Source organism: Python bivittatus, unplaced genomic scaffold (genome assembly GCF_059951505.1).
Source record: "Python bivittatus isolate LINGU-HERP-01145 unplaced genomic scaffold, Pbiv_v1 ctg000790_np1212, whole genome shotgun sequence".
Classification (NCBI taxonomy): domain Eukaryota; kingdom Metazoa; phylum Chordata; class Lepidosauria; order Squamata; family Pythonidae; genus Python; species Python bivittatus.
This window is the reverse complement of record NW_028277110.1, coordinates 2,414,966-2,434,143: the sequence shown is the minus strand read 5'-3', so window position 1 is coordinate 2,434,143 and position 19,178 is coordinate 2,414,966. Positions and strand designations below refer to the sequence as shown.

Genomic DNA, 19,178 nt, shown 5'->3' with positions numbered 1-19,178 from the left:
TGGTTCAATTTGATGGCTCATCAGTAATTAATCCATTGATTGAGCTATATTGTCCTCTCTTCTTCACTGCCTGACTTCCTGCCCGCTACTGGTGACCATATCTTGCTAGTCACTTAACCATAACCATGGTTTGCATGGTCATCTGAAGTCATACCATCTACCTGCTGCCCTCTTACAGGAACTTCTTCTGCTAAAAGTATATAGCAGTAGATGAAAGGAATGGAGTTGAATTCCAATATATTTTATGGGCATGCAGAGTGGGGAGGATACATTCTACACCCACTCAAATGCAGCTTAGCTTTGGAAAGTTCCAAGGCTGTCTTCATAGGAAAACTCTATTTGTGAGTATACAGATAACCACTTGAAGAAGTGCAGTTCTTCAAGTAACTTGTTCTCACTAAGTGAAGTGCTAGAATCTAGCAGTCTACCCATTTCACTGAATGTTCTTCTTCCCAAAGCAATTTTTTTCCCATCACGTTGAAGGAGAATGATAAAAACTAGATTTTGGGAGAAGCTGGGGCTTCTGTTAGAGCTTAGCAGTGGTGTCTGAAAGAGAACATCAGGAACTGTGAATCTTCTTTCTCTGAACAGTTGTTTTTTTTGCCCAGTTGTACCAATCTTGCAGGTCAGGAGTACAGTATGTTGGCATTTATTCTGTGTTAGGCAATGATGGATGCAAGGTGATGATAATCCCTGACCAAGATTCCATCTATCCTCTGAGTCGTTATCTATGCAAATCTGGAAGTTCATATTTAGTCCTAACTGGAATTCTTTCTGCACTCCTTGGATGGTCCATATAATGCAGATTATCAGAAACTGCAGCCCTTCCAAAGTACCTCGTTCCATTCAACGTTTCAATATAGATTTTTTAAAAAAAAGAATCTCCCGTACTTCAGCAAAAATTTCACAGGAGATTATAACAACACTTTCCATCCATCCATCCATCCATCCATCTTGTACATACAGACCCTGGAAGGAAGATGAGTCTGAATTTAAGCCAATCCTCCTCCATAGAAACATTAGGAGTGTTTGGGGAGAAGCTAATCTTTCTAGTAATTGTGATAAAACAAAATAAAAAAGATGCGAAGAAACAGTTCTGTTCCAGGGAAACCAAAATATCCTCCTACAGTTGGAAACCACCATGCTGCTGGCTGCATCAGGCGGATAAAGAGAAGTTTTGGAAATGGTATCAGTTGGGTTTGGGGCTGGGGGAAAGGCCTTCACTTAAGTCCTGTAAACCTTTAGAACACTGTTTCCCAACTCTATGAACTTTAAGATGTGTGGACTTCAACTCCCAGAATTCCCCAGCCAGCCATGCTGGCTGGGGAATTCTGGGAGTTGAAGTCCACACATCTTAAAGTTCATAGAGTTGAGAAACACTGCTTTAGAAGTAAGCCATGGCTGGCTGGGGAATTCTGAGAGTTGAAGTCCACACATCTTAAAGTTCATAAAGTTGAGAAACACAGCTTTAGAGGTAAGCCATAACTTTTGATGCAGCTGGAGAGGGACATTTGTAAATGCAGGGGACTAATCATATGAATTTAGTATGCTCAACATTAACATGAACAAAGGCATTTTTTGTCCCAGCTGCCATCGCACACGTCTTTATCTTGCTCCTGATGGTCCGTTACATCTTTCCTCTGGCACACCTTGCAGATAATCCAGGGCGTTTGTGGCCTTCAAAGCTTGCATGCGGTTGCTGTAAAATGTATTTCCCCCGTTCTGTCGGTACATCAGGATACGATTCGGAACCACATCATTGATTGCTTTTTACAGTTTATGTCAACCTTCGGCCATTTCTGTCTCTGACGTGCGGCACAACCTTTGCCTAAAGAAAGCAACTTCCTTGATGAACTGGCCATGGAGATAAGAATCTGCAGAGGTCTCTGATACAGTTTGCAGAGTTTGCTCCTGCCAAGACAGGGAGAGTCTTGAGCACATGTCTCAAATATGCCTGTGAGAAGTGCTGTAACTCACTGGACAGACACAAGAGGCTTTGCCTAAGGGCCAAGTGATATGTGCAATGTCTCATTTCCAAGTAAGTCTGGTGGAACAACTCCTTGTTTACAAGCCGTTGTACGTCATTCTTTGAAGCCTACTTTATATCAGTGCCCAGTTCAATTTAATTGTATTAACTTTGCAAGATTTATTACTGGAACATGAGAATATATACTATGCAATATCAAAGTGTACTTTTGCAAACCCAGAAGCCATTCATTGTAATTGAGCAACTATTATTAGTATCCCTCATGTTACTTTATACATTCACGTGCATACATGCCCGTAGGACAACCCTAATGTCTGTGGGCTTGCACTTAGACCTTAAAAACGTAAATAAAAAATCAATGAAGAGTTCATATATTACATTTTTCCATGCAATAGCACACGCTTTTCCTTTCTGCAGAAAGAGAAAGAAACGAGTGGGATTGATTTAAAGCCACTAAATACATTCTTGATATAATCACATGTGAAAAGATACTTTCTGGTCAAATAGATGTATCATAAAATTCTCTCCAGCATCACAGTCCTAAAATATAAACAGTTCAGTTCTACTAAAAACATATCACATTAACCCATTTCAGTCAGTTATATCTTGATTGCTTCATCAATATTTTGATAGTCCATTTTTAAAAAAGGATACACTGCTTAAAATATAATTAAAACATAACTTAATTATATATTCCATTACAGTATCCAATATCTTAATATGCAGGATCTTTCATTCCAGTATCTAATCTCTTTTATAAACAGATTTATGAGCCAAACTAATTATAAGTCATAACTATATTTTTTTAAAAGGAGCAGCCTGACCTTGCAGTAAATTATCACGCAGGGCAGAATTTTATTTTTTCAGTTTAAAACATAATTTCCATTTTGGAGAGAGAGAGGTGGGAGGGGGAAAACTTAAAATGGCTTAAGAATACTAATCATTAAACAGTACAGAGTATCTTTCAGGTGCCCCAAGCAATTTGGTACAACTTTGGAGAGTTAGGAAAGGCCATTTGCTAGCAGAAGAACCAAGACAGACAGCAAAGCTCCTCGTCAGAGGCCATCAAATAAATCTCTGCCAGAAATAAAATTCAAATGAAGGATGATGAACTTCCCCAGTTTTGAAATGAAAGAAGCCCTTGTTAAAATAACTGGATTTTTTAAAAAAAACTGTTTTGATTTTGGGGGACTTCATGCACATCTTTGTTGTGATTTTCAAATGTCTTATTCAAGAGCCTGAAGCTTCGCGGTGCAATGAGGGGCTGGGGAGGAGGAGATGTCTTCCACCAAACAGCAGGGAAAATGTCCTCAGTTAGAACCCGTTTTCCCCAACAGGCTCCTCTCAAAAGCAAGATCCCTTATAGCTCATGTGGCTTTATGACTCATGCAACTAGAATGCCTACTAGGAAATTCCATACACTTTAAATAACAAAATGAATTTGTATGCACAGGCACCAATGTAGGATGCAGCAACAGGGGCTGGGGGGGGGGGGAGCTACCTTTTTCATCTGAATCTCATTCTAAGTTGGGTCGTCTCACGCCAACAGCACCTAACTGTTGTGCAAGGTGACAAAGTTGGAGATTTCTCCAGCTGTTTGAATCAGCAAGATTTCTCCAGCACCGCACCAACCCGAAACCCACTTTTTTTTAAAAAAAAAGACCCCTTCTTTTCCTTCAACAACAGGGTCTGGAAAGGTAAGGCATGTTTCTGTTTTGGGGGGGGAGGGGGAAACCACCAAAGAATTCTTTGATTTTTCATGAATCTTTTCCTCCCTTTCTAAATTGTGAAAAAAATGGATAGTTACTTGCTGAGAGAGCTTTAGAAAGGGTCTACCTCTGCCAGCCCACGTGCACCCTAGTCAGCAACTTTGCAAACCGGAGAGGAGAAAACAGCACAGCTGGCTGGTCCCAATCCCCAAACTGGACTGCAGCAGAAACTCTCAATGCATCTGTAAGCCCTTCCGTGTCCTTCTTCTACCACTGAGTGAGCAATGGCAGTCAGGGTGGTGGTTGTGGTGGTGGTGGAGGAGGAGGAGGAGGAGGAGGAGGAGGAGGGAAATTGGAATGAGTCCATCCAGAAAAGGAAAGATGCAGTTGCCAGTCCTGTCCAGGGAAGTAGATCCCCCACTGGACAAGGGTTGGATTGCATGATCTCCCAGGTCCCTTCCAACCCTTACATTCTAGGATTCCCTGCTGATTCCCTGCCTATCCATTGCTTCTTATCAGTATAGGGTTGTTACAGCTTTTGTCCCTCCAGGACAGTGTCATGTTTTGAGTCCAGCGACCCTCTTTCTTGCACTTTCAGTTGTTTCACATATGAGACCTGGGAGCCTTCTCCCTTGGCAAGAGTGGCCATCTTTCACCTCCAAGCCTTCCATGGAGGCTAAAGGTTAATGGCAAGGTAATAGCTTATTTTTACAGTCATTTTTATATTAGGGAAAGGGCTACCCCTTTTAAGACTTGGCTCCACCAACAGAAAAATGGAGAACTCGGGGAGAAAAAGATGGAACATAGGATCTTGCTTTATAACAAGTCAACATTTTGGTTGAGCTATTACTGACTAGTCCAGTGTTCCTCAACCTGAGCAACTTTAAGATGTCTGGACTTCAACTCCCAGAATTCCCCAGCCAAGGGAATCGTAGAGTTGCTCAGGTTGAGGAACACTGGACTAGACTGATTCAGTGGCCATATTCAGACAAGACACTTCATTTGATTACTGTATAGAATTCATCTATTTTCTGGGTTAGGACAATGCACCGAACCATCAACCAATGAAATGGACAACATGCTGAGCCATCAAAAAAACAAAACAAACAACCCCCCAAACTAACCAAGTTTAATACTAACCAAGCTTAGCATGTTTTGTAAATGCAGCCAGCAGATCTTCAATGACTTTATATTGTACAATAAATTAAGTGGGCTGTGTTCCCACAACATACCAAGCAAAAAAAAACCCCTGACAGAGGTTAAAACTAAGCAAGTTTAGCATGTCATGCAGATGCATTTACTAGGTCTGTTGTGGATCTGGTTAGCAACTTGTGTCTTAAGATACCCTGGAGGGGATGTCAGGTATTCCATTTAGTATGACTTACTAAATGGGACTAAATGGGGGTCTGCTACTGATCACGGCTCTGTTTCTGCAGAGAAAATCCACCATATTCTGCAGAGACTGAGACTTCTACCTCAAGGATTCCGTGCTGGGCGTTACACTTTATGAAAGATGTCAAAAAGGAGGTCCAAAGAAGGACAGCACTGGGAACCAAGCCTTCCTGAAAAACTGCGAAACCAGAGGTCCACCCAATCTCCAAATTGCCTTTGAATTTCCTCAAACCGCTCTGGAGGCTCCTCATTCCCTTTGCTGCCTCAAATCGGTCAAGAAGATTCTGTCTGGAGGAGTGATTGAAGTTCAACCACCTCTTCAGAACTTGGAGGTCCTGCATGGAAACAAAATCCTCAGGAGACTGGCTACATTTAGCCAGCATTTGAAAAGGTTTCCCACAGAAGTCCTGTTCTGTATCATCCCAGACTGCAGGATACAGAATAATGACTGAAGTTAAAGAAATGCCATCCTCAGCTGAGTTCTGCACCTGGTGACTGCATCCACTAAAGTTTCTTGGCAGTGTTGTGAAAATCGTTGGCCACAGTCTTCTTCTCAGATAATTTCAACTTCCCAGTCTTGCCTACAGCAGTGCAATTCCCAGTTGGTTCCCCATACAAGGTCAATCCTGTTTATTTTCTGAAATTAACCAAGGCTTTGTATTATAAGAAGGAAACACCTAGTTGAATGCTAAAAAACCCAGTTCTTAACATTAAGAGCAATCAGGCAGCAGAACCGATGTCCAAGAAAGGGGGGGGGGGGCTCCTTTCTCTGCATGTGTTCAAGAACAGGCTGAACAGCCATCAATATAAGGTGGCTTTAGAAGGTATTCCTGGGTGAAGTTAGGGCTCAGATTGTATGGCTCAGTTGACTTCCTCCAATTCTATGATTCTACAAATGCCAGTAGTATGTGAAAGGGAATCAAGTGATCTCTAACAGAAATAGAAACAAAATTAATACTGACAGTTGCTTTTGGAATTCCAGTTTGCCACATTTAAATTTAATGGGCAGAAATAACAGCAGCAGCAGCAGCAGCAGCAACAACAGTAGGATTAGCATTGCTTTAAGAGAGCCAACCAGTTTTGAAGCTGCGTCTTTTGAGCTGGGAAAAAGAAAACCCAAAACTCTTCCAGTCCATTCAGGCGATCAACAATCCTGCCATTCCCTGAAGGCAAAACAAACGATTAAGCAACAGAAATTAAATTGGTAACCACCATTGTTGAATATTTGGATTACCCATCGTTCTACGATAGGGCTGGGCAGATTTCCAGCTCCTGAGAGTTACTTTGATTTTTACAGAACCTGCAATCCATCAACTGGAACCCGGTACCCAAGACCTGCATTTAGGATTAAAGTGTGAATCCAGGCAGCTAACTGGTAGGTGGTGAGGTATGGAGGACATCAACACACCCACAAATCCATGTCTGATTATTCTTACATCTCCCTTCGTTTCAGCAGTATATTTTAGGAGTGCCACTCCTTCAACAATTGAAGTCACTCTTGCTGATTGACTACACCCCCCCCCCCAGATATTTCCATTTTTGCTCCAGTGTGGCATCTCCATGCTTGTGGGTATGCTGCCATCTTGTGGCAAAAAAAAGTCAACTCAACTTGTTCAACTTCGCTCATCCCTGCCCTTTATTTTTCCCAGGTATTATTTTGCAGCACTTTCAGTGTTTGGGTGCTTTTCGTGGCCCTGAAATTCCACCTGTCCCTTCCAAAGAATCCTTTAGTCTTCTCACGGTCAGGCCCGTGATGCAGGTGAGGAATTGAGTCCAAAGGTGGTCAGTTTGTATAGAGGTAGCATGTGAGGCTTACAGCAGCTGGCCAGCTGTAATGGTATGTGGGAATGACCTTGGGAGACGGGCAAAGAGACGCAGCCAAGGGAACGGTCAGATAAGGGACAGCAGATCCCGCAGCTGGATAGTGGGCTGGGCAAGAGGCTCAGAAAGGACCCTCCCTAGTTTCTCAGGCTATAAAGGAGATTGGGGAAGGGGGAGAATTATAGTTTCAGACTTGCAAGATTGATGTCAGCCTTACTAGGTAGACAAGACAGGAAACATGGCCAGAAACTAGGGAGGGTCCCTTCTGAGCCTCTTGCCCCACCCACTATCCAGCTGTGGCCTATGCAGTCTCTTTTCTGACCATTCCCTTGGCTGCGATCTTTGCCCTGTCTGTCTCCCAAGGTCATTCCCACATCCCATTACACAGCCTTAGAAGGAAATGCTCCCCAAAATGCAGAGCTGCAGGTTAAACTGGAGGAAAAATCATCCTAGAACATACTATCAAAGCACCACCATATGGTTCCAGAGAAGATAAATGGGTCCATGGGGGCCCATTCACTTGAATATGTGAAGTCTACAATTTTGAAACTTGTGGAGTTCTATATTCACATTCCTTCAGCCAAACGAAAATAATATTGTTTTAAAAAGTAATCTGGAAGTGAAATTAAAACTAAGGCTAATGTTCCTCTCTCTCTTATTGTACAAATAGCAATATGTTTAGCCACAGAACATCAACTTCACCTCCCCAGTGTTTCTCTAGTGACATCCCATTCAGTGTCTATAATGTGTCCAAGATGAACATGTTGCAATTAAATTCAAAAGCACATATATCCAAGGAAATTGGGACATTTAAACCATGTCTCAGTTGTAACCGTTTCTTTCTTATTCACTCCCAGATCATTTGGGAGAAAAGGGGCAATACATTTAAGTCATCCTATTTAGACCAAGAAAGCTCCCCCCCCCCCATTATGATACAATACAATTAAGTTCAAATCTTTGGGGGGTTTGGATTCCATACTGAATTTGAAACAAAGTTTAGATGAGAAGCTCTTTTCATGGGGAAAAAAAAAGGTATTCGAGGGTTTGAAAAAGAAAAGATTTGGACAAAAGAAATGTCACAGTCTTGGCATGGGGAAGTATGGAACACAGTTTCTTTGGTACTTAGCACGGATGTTTCATAGCTCAGCTAAATTTCAATTTTCTTTCATGCCCTTAACCGTGACAAATAAATTCAGGATGTTAAGTATGCCTCCAAGTGACCCCCCCCCCAAGCAGATTCAAATAACAATGATATTCAAGTTATCAAGGGGGAAAACTGACTTATGAGGTCATCCCTGATGTCCCTAGAAATGGAGAAGAAACTGATGACAATTGCACATCATCTCTTTTTTAGGATGTCTCGTATTTTAAGTTGCTCTTCGGGTCAGAGAAAAGTATGACTCAAATCTTCTTAAATAAATATATAAATAAATATCCATCCGAGAGCTTGTTCTTATGACATTTGGGGGGACGGAAGGCTGTATATGACAGCGTCATTCTCACGTGTAAAGGAAGTCAGGATAACATCCCTGCCCCAAGTTAATTTAATCAAATGATGCAATCAATACCACTCCTTCTAGTACTGTATTCAATAATTGCCTCCTTGGCTCATGTTGCTGGTTACAATCTGCCTCAAAAAAATGGAAGTTTGTAGCCCTACCCAATTTTATGCCCAGCCCCTCTCCCTAAAAATATTACCCGCAACCCCTCAGCCTCTTTAAAGTGAAGGAAGATAAAGGCTGGCTTTACTTAACCAAGATTAACCAAGGAAAAAGGCATCTATTTTATACCAATGTACAAACATGTATAAAATGTTCTCCATAGTTACCATATGAGATATTTATAAGAAGTTTGACTCAGAAGCGTTTTCACTGGAAGGAGCCACGACACAAATACAGAAATTTGCTAAACCATTGACAGGCAGGCAGAGATGAACGACACCATCTTCACTAGTTTTTCACTTTATTTCAGTCAAAAGGATTTTCAAAGTGTACAGTTATTTGGATAAAATACTAGACATTATGTCTGGGGGAAAGTGGATTTGGGTGTGCATTGTGTGTACATGAATAATAGTTATAAAATTTGTGCTGCCTGTATATTTTGAAGGTATGGTCAGCTGAACCAACATAAATTAATACCATTCAAATGAATGACTTTTTTGTCATTGGTTCGTTGGTTTGTTTCTTAAAAGAGGACTATAAAACTGTCTTCCTGCATAAGATGCCTTCTTATATTTGGATCCCAACTCCTACAGTCCTTAATCAGCATGGCTGTTAGTGAAGTTTTCTAGCTAGAGATTACAGGAGCTAAAGGAAGGGAACAGTTTGGGAATCTAATATTTCACAGAATATGCAAAAATAAAACCCTTTAAAATTATTTTTCTGTGGTTTTTTTTGCTCTTATGGACAAATAAAATTATCAAGAGAGTGGCATACCATATAGACATTAATTAACAGCTCTGTTTTTTGTTTTTGTTTTTTAAAAAAGGCTACAGCATTATTATACATTTTTCAAATAAAATGTGACCCAAACTCAGGGGAGGAAATAAAACTTTTAAAACTCAGTAGTAGTTTGCTGGAAGAGAGAGAGAAAGAGAGAGAGAGAGAGAGAGAACAGATCTGTAGTAGCCGTTAACCGGCTGTATAATATTGTCTCCTGCTTTTAAGTTGGCATTTCTCAGCTTTTTGATATATATATATTAAATATTAAATTTATATATATATATATATATATATATAGGTTTGCTTGATTTCTTTTGGTGAAGTCAGTGAACTTAGGCTGGCTTGTGTCTAAATGATGGAGAAGTTGGAAACTAAAAAATGTGTTTACACAATATACACATTTCATTACTTACAAAGGAAAAAAAAGTTTAAACGTTTCATATCAAAATCTGGGGATACAGTAGGATCAATAGCACCACGATGTCAGGTTTCTTGGCACAGCAGTCTCCTCCTTGTAGGACTTTTTTGGGGGGTGGCACTTCTTTTCGGTAGGGCAACTTGGCAAAACATTTCCGGTCCTTACAGGAAAACGTTTACTTTTCAATCGTTCCAATCCTCAAAGGTCTTGAATATCTTTTCTTATAAAAGGTCAGTTCTCAGTTGCAGATCTTATAAAAGGTCGGTTCCCTCGACCAATTCCTTTAATTAATTAATTTATTAGCAAAATTTCTAACCCGCCCCAATCCCCAAAGCACAAGACGTTGACTTTTGGGATCATCTTCAGGGAGAGGGACCCTGGGATCTGCATCAACTGGAGCATCTCTTCTTTAAAGTTCTTCTTCTTTTGTACAATAGCACCATTATTATAGCTGAAGGACAGTGCATTAAAAGATTTCTCAGTTGCTGTGGTGTTTTTTTAATACAAGTCTGATGCATTACGTCCTCTTCATGCATACTTGGCATCGACTTATACGTGCCCGTAGGTCACCAGCCTTCAGAGTCTCCGACTGAGGTTTACTGGTTAACAGAAAGACAAAGAGGACACACTGTGAGTTGGTGGAAAGTAAGGATGGAAACCTTCTAAGCCAACAAGTCATGGTCAACCCCCAGAAATATCCCATTGTCCCCCAAGGTTCTCTGCCTTCATGCTGTATACAATGGGAAGCGTTTCCTCCTGCTACACCCAAAATTGGTCTGCAGGATCTCCACATTAGAGGAGGAACCTGCCCTAATGAGGAGCTACCTTAAATGCCACCTTGATCTTCTTGAAGGAAGTAAAACTCAACTCCCAGTTGTATCAGTGAACTCCAGAAAATACAGCTGCAAAGCTATTTTTGGGGGGTGGGCCTATGAATGCCTATTTTTGAAGGCTGAGCAGTCCATTTTGTGCATAACAGCAATGTTATCATCTTGATGAAAACCCAAGTTCTCTTTGGTTCATCCTTTTTGCATGGAGATTTTTGAGGCAACACTGAAGGCTATTCATTTTTTTGGCTGAAACAAGGGGTGAAAGTACTTTAAAAGAAATAAAACCTGGGTGCCGCTGAGAACAGCAATAATTTTCACAGGCTTGTCACCCTACTTATTTTTAGTTTCTCTTCGTTAAACGACAATAACTAGGAAAGTAGCAAGCTGCAAAGCAAAGTATCGGCCCCGAACTTCATGGTTATGGGCCAAGAACGCTCCTGGGACTGCATAGATCTCAGAAGCATTCTTAATAAAAATAATAGGAGGTTGTACAGTAGCTCAGTGCTTTGTTGGGAAACATACTCATCCAACCAGAAAATAACAACGGTAAGATGAATGGAAAAGAGCATCTTCTGGATATTTTGTGATGTCCATACTTATCCTGGCAATCATTTTGCAAGAGGGCCCATAACATATTCTTAAAATTCCAAAGGTTCCCATTGATCCAATGAGGTTAGAATTCTGAGATATGGAGAGTGTCTTTTCTTGAATAACTCTGGCCCAATTGCTCAGTTTCCAGGTTCCTACATCATGCTAAACCATAATGAATTGTTTGCTGGTGTGTATCCAGCCCTCATGGCTAGGATCAGTGATGTGTGGCTTAGTGTGATGGGTAAACTGAGCCACCACGGTTCATTCAACCAGCTACAGTTAAAGAAACCAGGGCTTAGTATGATGTGTGAACCCAACTTGGGCATTAAAAAAAAGGAAAGAGGCACACTTACTTAAACATTTCAGCTATTTCCACAGTTGCCAGCCAAAAACTGTATGAATTGGCATAATAGTTGCAGGTCCCTCGGCCATGGCACTCAATGAAGGGAGCTGAGCGGAATTCCTCAAGGCAGGAACCAGGAGAAGCCAAGGCCTGTCCGGATCCCTCTGCCCCAGCGCTGGTGTGCTAAAATAAGCCAAATCACTCTGTCAATCAATGACCACCTTAAACCATTCAAGAGACACTTTTCTTCTCCCATCATCCAGGCTCCTGCAGAAAGGCATGCCCCCAAAATAACAGTTTTGTTGTATTCAAGTTGCCTCCAAGGACAGATGTCAGTTGCAAGAATTACCAAAATGTTTACTATAAAAGAAAGGAGAATAATTGCTCCCAAGAATCTTCAGTAGGATCCCTACAGTGATTAACTAGAGGAATCCACTCTTGGACCGTAGCTTTCTCCCACTATGGATCTGAAAGATCTGGCGTTCAATGGCCCTTGAATAGGGAGAATGAAAACTGGAAGCCCGTTATCATCATCTTGAATCATCTTAATTTTTAATGAAACAAGAACAACAGACATGTATCCTTGGCACACCCTTCTGCAATCTGAGGCTTTCCAGATTCATTGGCTTATCTCTCCCATTATTAGCAGCTGAGCATTAGAAGAGTTGTTGTTGGATGCCTCTGGAGTGCACCTCGCTGGAAGGGTGACCCATTAGCTGCTCAAGGAAGTCTCTCAAAACACAAGTCAGAGGAACAGAGCTAACTCCAGGTCTGAGAAGACTTTAAGGCAATGTGTGGTACCAGGGTCTCCACAGGTCTCCTTTGATGGGCCATTGATGCTTATAGCAGATCTTACAAAGACCTGGCCATCCTAGCTTGATTTCCTGGTGTCATCATCTTACTACTCTGCCATGCAGCACAGGGAAATTTAATATGACGGCACTAGTGCTTGCCAGCAGCCATGAGGATCAGGATAAATCAAGAGAACCACCTAGACAGATTCAACATATCTAGTCCCCATAAAACCTGGCGAGCGACAATGGCAAGGCACTTCCATATTGCTACCAATCAAACCACACAGACAAGTCCATGAAGATATCAGGAGACACGTTTGACTTGACAACTCTTTTACCTTTTTAAACAATTGCCACTTGTTGTAAGCCATCCAGAGCACAGATAGATAGCTGGCACATCTATGCCAGCCTTCCCCAATTCTGGAGCCCTCCTTAGCCAGCATGGCCATTGCAGAAAATTCAGGAAGTTAAAGCCCATACATCTGGAGGACATCCAAGTTGGGAAAAAACAATCTACGATTTTAATTCTCTAATTTCTCATTTGGGTGCTCTCTCTCGGTCAGCTGTATGAGGTAGACCTGATCAGGAAACCAACTCCACAGGAAGACTAGAACTATACTTCATTGAGACAGGCTATAATAACAGAATCTTGAAAATCTGGCCATGTCTTCCCTTAAAAGTCCCTTTTAATGATCTCCCACTTCTCTGGATTTAATACATGCTTTTTTTGCACTGTTTCCCACACGGGCTCTGGATTCCTTCTCCAAGGTCATTTCCCCAGCTCCCTACATTCTCCTAGGTCAGAGGTGTCCTCTCTTCCTTATCCTTTTTTCCACTTCTCCTACTCCTCTCTGCCTGAAAGGGACTACTAAGATGAAAAGACCTACAGACATCTGGATCATTATTATAAAAGCATTTAGTGAAGGCACCACATACCATCATGAATGAATATCCGATCCACAGTGAATCCCAGCCCTGTGGACATGATGGAATTTGAATGGTCTGACTGTGGACTGCTATGACCATAGCAGGAGCTTCACAGACTGTGCAACTAAAAAAGGGGGACAGGGTAAGAATGTGTGAAAAGAAGCTGTATTAAAAGTTTGAAAACAATAAAAGCAGAGCAATAGTTTGGCAACCTGTTTCATCTATGGGCCAACCAGATATTTCAGCGAAGTCTATAAGCAACACACATATTCAGAAGTCTCTCCACTTTGCTCTTCTCATCAGTTGGTACTCAGTGGCATCCTGTCTCCAATCAGGAAGGTTCTGTTGAACCATGAAGGTTATTAGCAGCTCACAAATTGTTCCTCTAAGAATTGGACAATACCCCGTCTTTTAAACGTGTCTCAGCTAAGGACAAGAAATTGACAGCCTTCCAGATACTGCTGGAAAATGCAGACAGCATGGCCAGTGTTGAAGGTTGCTGGGAATTGTAATGATCAAGATTTGGAGAGCCACAATCTCAACCCCTGATTCTAAGCTACGTCTGGTAGAATTCAACAAGTTAATTTGGGGTTAGGCAAAGATGAACTTGATGTTTTGATGTCTTGGGTTTAACATCCATCACTGGAAGACCAACTTTCATGAGAAGGCAAAGTAACGGGTCTTTTCCTGTTGAGCTATGACTTCTATATGAAAGTGTAGATGCTCTTCATATTGGAACATAAGGAAAGCCTATAGCTTTCTAAGGATTCAACCCTACCTAAGATAGGAACATCTCCATGCGAAAAAAGAAATGCTTTACTTTGTATATAAAGGTGCATCCTACATAAAATATAGCCTTCCATTTCTTGTAGCTTTGTAGAACTACAGTGGAACCTCAGGTTACGAACGCTTCTGTTTACGAACTTTTCGGGTGACGACCAGCTCCGGCCGCAAAATTTTGCTTCGGTTCGCGAACTCCGTCTCGGGTTACCAACAGGATCCGTGGCCATTTTCCCTCCCGTGACCCGGTCCGCGACCATTTTCCGCCCCTGACACGTGGTCCGCGGCCATTTTCCGCCCCTGACACGTGGTCCGCGGCCATTTTTCTGCCCCTGACACGTGGTCTGCGGCCATTTTCCGCCCCTGACACATGGTCCGCGGCCATTTTTCCGCCCGACACGTGGTCCGTGGCCATTTTCCGCCCCTGACACGTGGTCCGTGGCCATTTTCCGCCCGACACGTGGTCCGCGGCCATTTTTCCACCTCTGACGCGTGGTCTGTGGCCATTTTTCCGCCCCTGACACGTGGTCCGCGGCCATTTTTCCGCCCCTAATGCGTGGTCCGCAGCCATTTTTCCGCCCCGACGCATGATCCGTGGCCATTTTCCCGCCCCTGACACGTGGTCATAGGGAGGGGGACTCTCCCTCCAAGCAATAGCCGCCTCCCTGTCCTCCATGCCAGAACGGATTAACGGTAATTACATTGAACCTTATGGGAAAATTTGCTTCGGGTCGCGACCAATTCGGGTCACGACCAGAGTCACGGAACGAATTATGTTCATAAACCAAGGTTCCACTGTACTGCTCTACAGTATTATATGGTTTCCCACTTCCAACATCAGCATCATCGTATAGAGGGATAAAAAAGGACACACATGATTTTCTCTCTTCTACTTCAGATCCAAGAGTTTCTTGCTCACCGGCTAATAAAGGGTTGAATACTCTTTCCTGTTAGTGGCTCCATACTCATTGGCATCGGCTCAGGGGTGGAAAGCCAATAAGAGTAGTCATTCCTAGATGCAAAATTACAGACGTTGTTGATGTTGCAAAACATGAAGGGCATGGTGCTGAAACGTCGGAGACAGCTGCCAGCAGTGCCTAGCAAACAAAAGATGCCATTCATATGAATGAGATACAAAACAAGTTTGCTTTCTGTATCAGCAGAATAGCTTTTCCCACTCTGGTACTCCATAGATATGTTAGAACTACAGCTCCCAGAATTCCCAGTCAACATGAGGATTCCAGGAGCTGCAGGGTGCCAGGTTAGGCAAAGGGTCTTCACACAGTCCTTACAGTTTTCATGGTTTTACTCCAGAAGATGCTCCCCAAACATTGCTCCAGAAGATGTAGATCCCATCAGAATGGATGGTCAAGTGGCCTTGGTTGAGGGAGACCAGTGGCTTTAGGTACAGCCCCCCACCCAGATTTATTTTGTGGCTCTGCACAAAACCTCCAGTAAAATGGATCTGTTTTGCAAGATTCTCATGGATGCAGTGACAGAACCTTCAGCCAAGCCACTACTTCCCCAAAGTACCACTCCAGGCTGCTTTAGAAAAGAAAGAAAAAAGCACGCTAGGACTGAAATATGAATTAAGATTATAATAGAAACAGCTGCCAATGCCATGTTCATTAAAAAAAACCAAAAAACACCCACAGCAAACATGGAACCTTACCCAGATCCTGCCCATGAGCTCTTTCATTTCCTTGCACATAGAGAAGAGAAAATCCATCATAGATCTGGCTGGTTCCCGGTGGGCAGAAGGGGGTGTCGGTGGTTTGACTGTGACGAGTTATAAGGAATCCATGGGCAACTGAACCTGTTCCTGGAAGTCCAGGAGGACCTTGCAATCCATCAGGGCCAGGGGGTCCTTGTGAACCCCGCAAACCTGTTTGCACAGGATGAACAAAGTCAATCTCACCTCTCCCTAGATAGACAGATGCAAATCCGAGATCTCAAATTAAGAAGCCTTCTAAATAGGTTGGGCAAGCCCAAAGTTGACATAGCTTCTCTGGGGCAAATTTTGGGTGGACTTCCCTTAAGATCAGTTACAGAGGCTTTGCTTCCTATCCCAACACAGCTGAAGCAAGACAAGCTGTGACATATGACACAAGGCATTTCATGGTGTTGTTTTGCAGTGGGCTTTGACACTGCCCTGCCTCTTTTCTGTCAATAAAAGCTGAAGAAAAGCTTCCAAAGATCTTGTTCTTTCTGGATATTCAGTTGAACCCCCAAATAACAGTGGGTCTGTGTCTCTCTTCATTGCTTGACTCCCCCCTCTTCCCCATTCTCATCAACAGAAATGGAACATTCACTCTACCTGGCTGGCCTGGGACTCCTCTCTCCCCTTTACGCCCTGCTGGACCATCAAAACCAGGAAGACCCTCACGTCCGATATCACCAGGAAGACCGACTGGACCTATGAATGCATTTTATTTAATTAATTCATTTAGATTGCTTGCAAATGCCCTTGAGCACTTACAGTATTGCCTGAGTTGAATGTCAGAAGACATATGTCTATTTGCTTTCATCCAAACTGTTACATGTCCAGGAATGACTTACCTGGCAAACCTGGAGGTCCTGGGAGTCCAGGTAGACCTTTCATTCCAGGCTGCCCTCGAGGACCGGGTGGTCCTTGATCACCTTTAACCACAATTGTTTGCCCAGCTGGACCAGGTATCCCTGGAGGACCTAGGGTAAAGGAAAGGTTGAGAACCCTAGACAATTTAATCAGGTGGTCCTTTGGATAGTTCATGAAAAAGGATGGAATAAAACAAGGTAAATATCTGCCATTATCACATGTCTCCAGAAGAAAATGGATTAGCTCCATCCTGGGCTCAGAACTGTTTTTCAGACTGAGCTAGACACAGACTGGTCTATCTACTGTAGGTTTTGCATCCTCCTTGGTACTGACAAGGCAAAGAATATATGAGCAAATCAATCAATCAATCAATCAATCAATCAACAAGAATTCCAGCAATGGTCAATTTTGTTTTATGGAATTACAAAGCTTCCTAAGACTTGCCTTCTAGAGCAGAGAAGGCCAGCTGCTTACAGAAAAGACTTCTGAGTCATGGCTAAACTTGCTGCTATTGCTATTATTATTCTACTAAACAATCTGCCTTTTAAACACTTGACATCTGGAACAAAGGATAGACACCAATTTTAGCTACCAATTATACTCAGCAATACTGGGATTCAGTCTGATCTAGATTGGGTCCAAGATTTGCATTTTCTCCCACAGCTCAGTTATTTTAAGATTTTGTCTGTCTTGGAAACTTTATTTTCCCCCTTCTTGAGTCCTACCCATCATGAAAAAAGAATGCCATCTAGCATAGGGTTTATTTGGCTCTGGGGCTTGCACCAAACAATAGCATGGATATGCCCTAGTGCCCTCTTTTATTCTGCTGTCTTCTCATAACAGTGTCTTCATCTCAGCTCACAAGTAAGACAGCCTTATCTCATCCTTAGGTGCTGAAGTAGTATTTAATGTTCCAACACTGTCCAAGAGCAGCTTCAAGATAGGAAAAATCTGTAAGACTTTATTATCCTTTTCTTAGAGGAAAGTAGAGGAGTACAGTGCCTAGAAATAGAGGCAAGAGAAGAAGGATATGGATCAGCAACTGGGGCAACTTTCATGCCAGTTTAGTGTTCTGCCAGCTAAGGAAGAACCTCACTGAAGAGGAACAACTGTATTCCTAGTTTCCTAATATGCTTGGACTATGCTGGTATTCCCCAAAATTATAGTTGTGTTGGAGCAGAAATCCTTTCATCCCCAGAAGGATGATAAAGTTCTGCATTTGTCAACTCAAGGTAGTCAGTCAAAAGGTAAAGACTGACCTGTGTGCTGCACGCTTTGTGTAAATGTTTGCCCACTGCTCAAAATGATATGAATGGAAAGTTCATTGTATAACACTGATTGCATTCACTCTAGCACAGACCCCAAGAAAATTGGATCCAGAATAAATTGTTGAGGTTATGAGACAATACTTCATGTACAGATTAAGCTAAAAGGATATAGGAAGGATCTGCATTAAGAGGGGCTAAAAGTTGAAATCCACATATGCTAGTTAATTGCTTTTGAAGGGAACACAACACAGCAAAATCTTGCTTTGTGTGTTGTTAACTACTGTTGTAGTGAAGAAGGAAGAGAACCAGTTGACTTTGATTATCCATCTCTGTTGGTTAGATTTCCCATTTGTACTCTAACAAGCATAACCTCTAACAAGCATGAAGTGAATGAGCTGAAGGCAGAGAGAGAGAGAGAAATTGCTGAAAGATTCCCCACTTTTAAGAAGAATGTAGACAAACCAGAATGCCTGTGGATAAAGGTAACCTTTTTGGTATGAAAAATGAGTCCTGTGAGAAAAGGTTGAAAGAATGGAGCATGTTTAGTCTGTAAGATGAGAAGGCTGACAGAAGCCAGGTGAACATTCTTCAAATACCTGAAAGGCTGTCACAGAGAAGAAGGAAGATATTTGCTTGCCATTTCCCCAGAGCACAAGGCTAAATCCAACAGCATCAGTTATGAAAGATTCCAGATGAACCTCTAAAGAAATGTCTTCACCATCAAGCCCTTAAGTCAAATGTAGCTTTGAGGCTAACTTCATGTAACTGTTGGCCTAATTTTAAAATCCCTATGCCTGAGAACAGTTCAAAGCTTTGTAAGTGATTTGGGAGAAAAGAAGATGCCAAAAGAGGAAAAAGGGGGTGTTAGAGAAAGACTGGATGTTCCCACCCACTGCTTGTCCCACTTCAGGAAATTATCTCTTCCAGAATGTGCCCTCTAGTAGTGAAAAAAGGTTGCCAATTCTTCTCTGGAATAATGGTCTCCAATAAGACACCAGGCAGCATTTGCCATGTACTAGTTCCCCTATGTCAAAGGAATGGGTGGACTAAATGACTTACATCATCAGTGCACAACTGGTGGTCTTGGGAAGACCCATCCCTATGTATTTAAATCTCACATCAGTCAAGCCATTCGTTGCCTCTAATGAAACGATCTGCAACTCACAAAAACAATGGCTTAAAATAAAAAGTGAATAGTCTTAAAGGTGCTTCCAGACTCTGAGTTTTGGGCTACCATAATCTGATACAGCTCTCTTCCTACAATCTCTCAAAATTATGTGTTTGATTCACTCAACCTCC

General features: G+C 42.2%; 1 protein-coding gene across 3 annotated transcripts in view; it reads right to left on the bottom strand.

Annotated features, from left to right (window-relative positions):
• Positions 1-8,854: 8,854 nt before the first annotated feature.
• COL4A5 (collagen type IV alpha 5 chain) overlaps positions 8,855-19,178 on the bottom strand; it is a 124,562-nt gene continuing 114,238 nt past the window's right edge. For all 3 annotated transcript variants that reach the window (XM_088129243.1, XM_088129245.1, XM_088129244.1), the window contains exons 45-51: positions 16,593-16,721; positions 16,351-16,449; positions 15,706-15,918; positions 14,953-15,130; positions 13,263-13,377; positions 11,543-11,715; positions 8,855-10,367 (exon numbers count right to left, since the gene is read on the bottom strand). In XM_088129243.1, the coding sequence (XP_087985369.1) occupies positions 10,286-10,367; positions 11,543-11,715; positions 13,263-13,377; positions 14,953-15,130; positions 15,706-15,918; positions 16,351-16,449; positions 16,593-16,721 (989 nt within the window). In that variant the 3' untranslated portion in view covers positions 8,855-10,285. The remainder of the gene's footprint in view (positions 10,368-11,542; positions 11,716-13,262; positions 13,378-14,952; positions 15,131-15,705; positions 15,919-16,350; positions 16,450-16,592; positions 16,722-19,178) is intronic.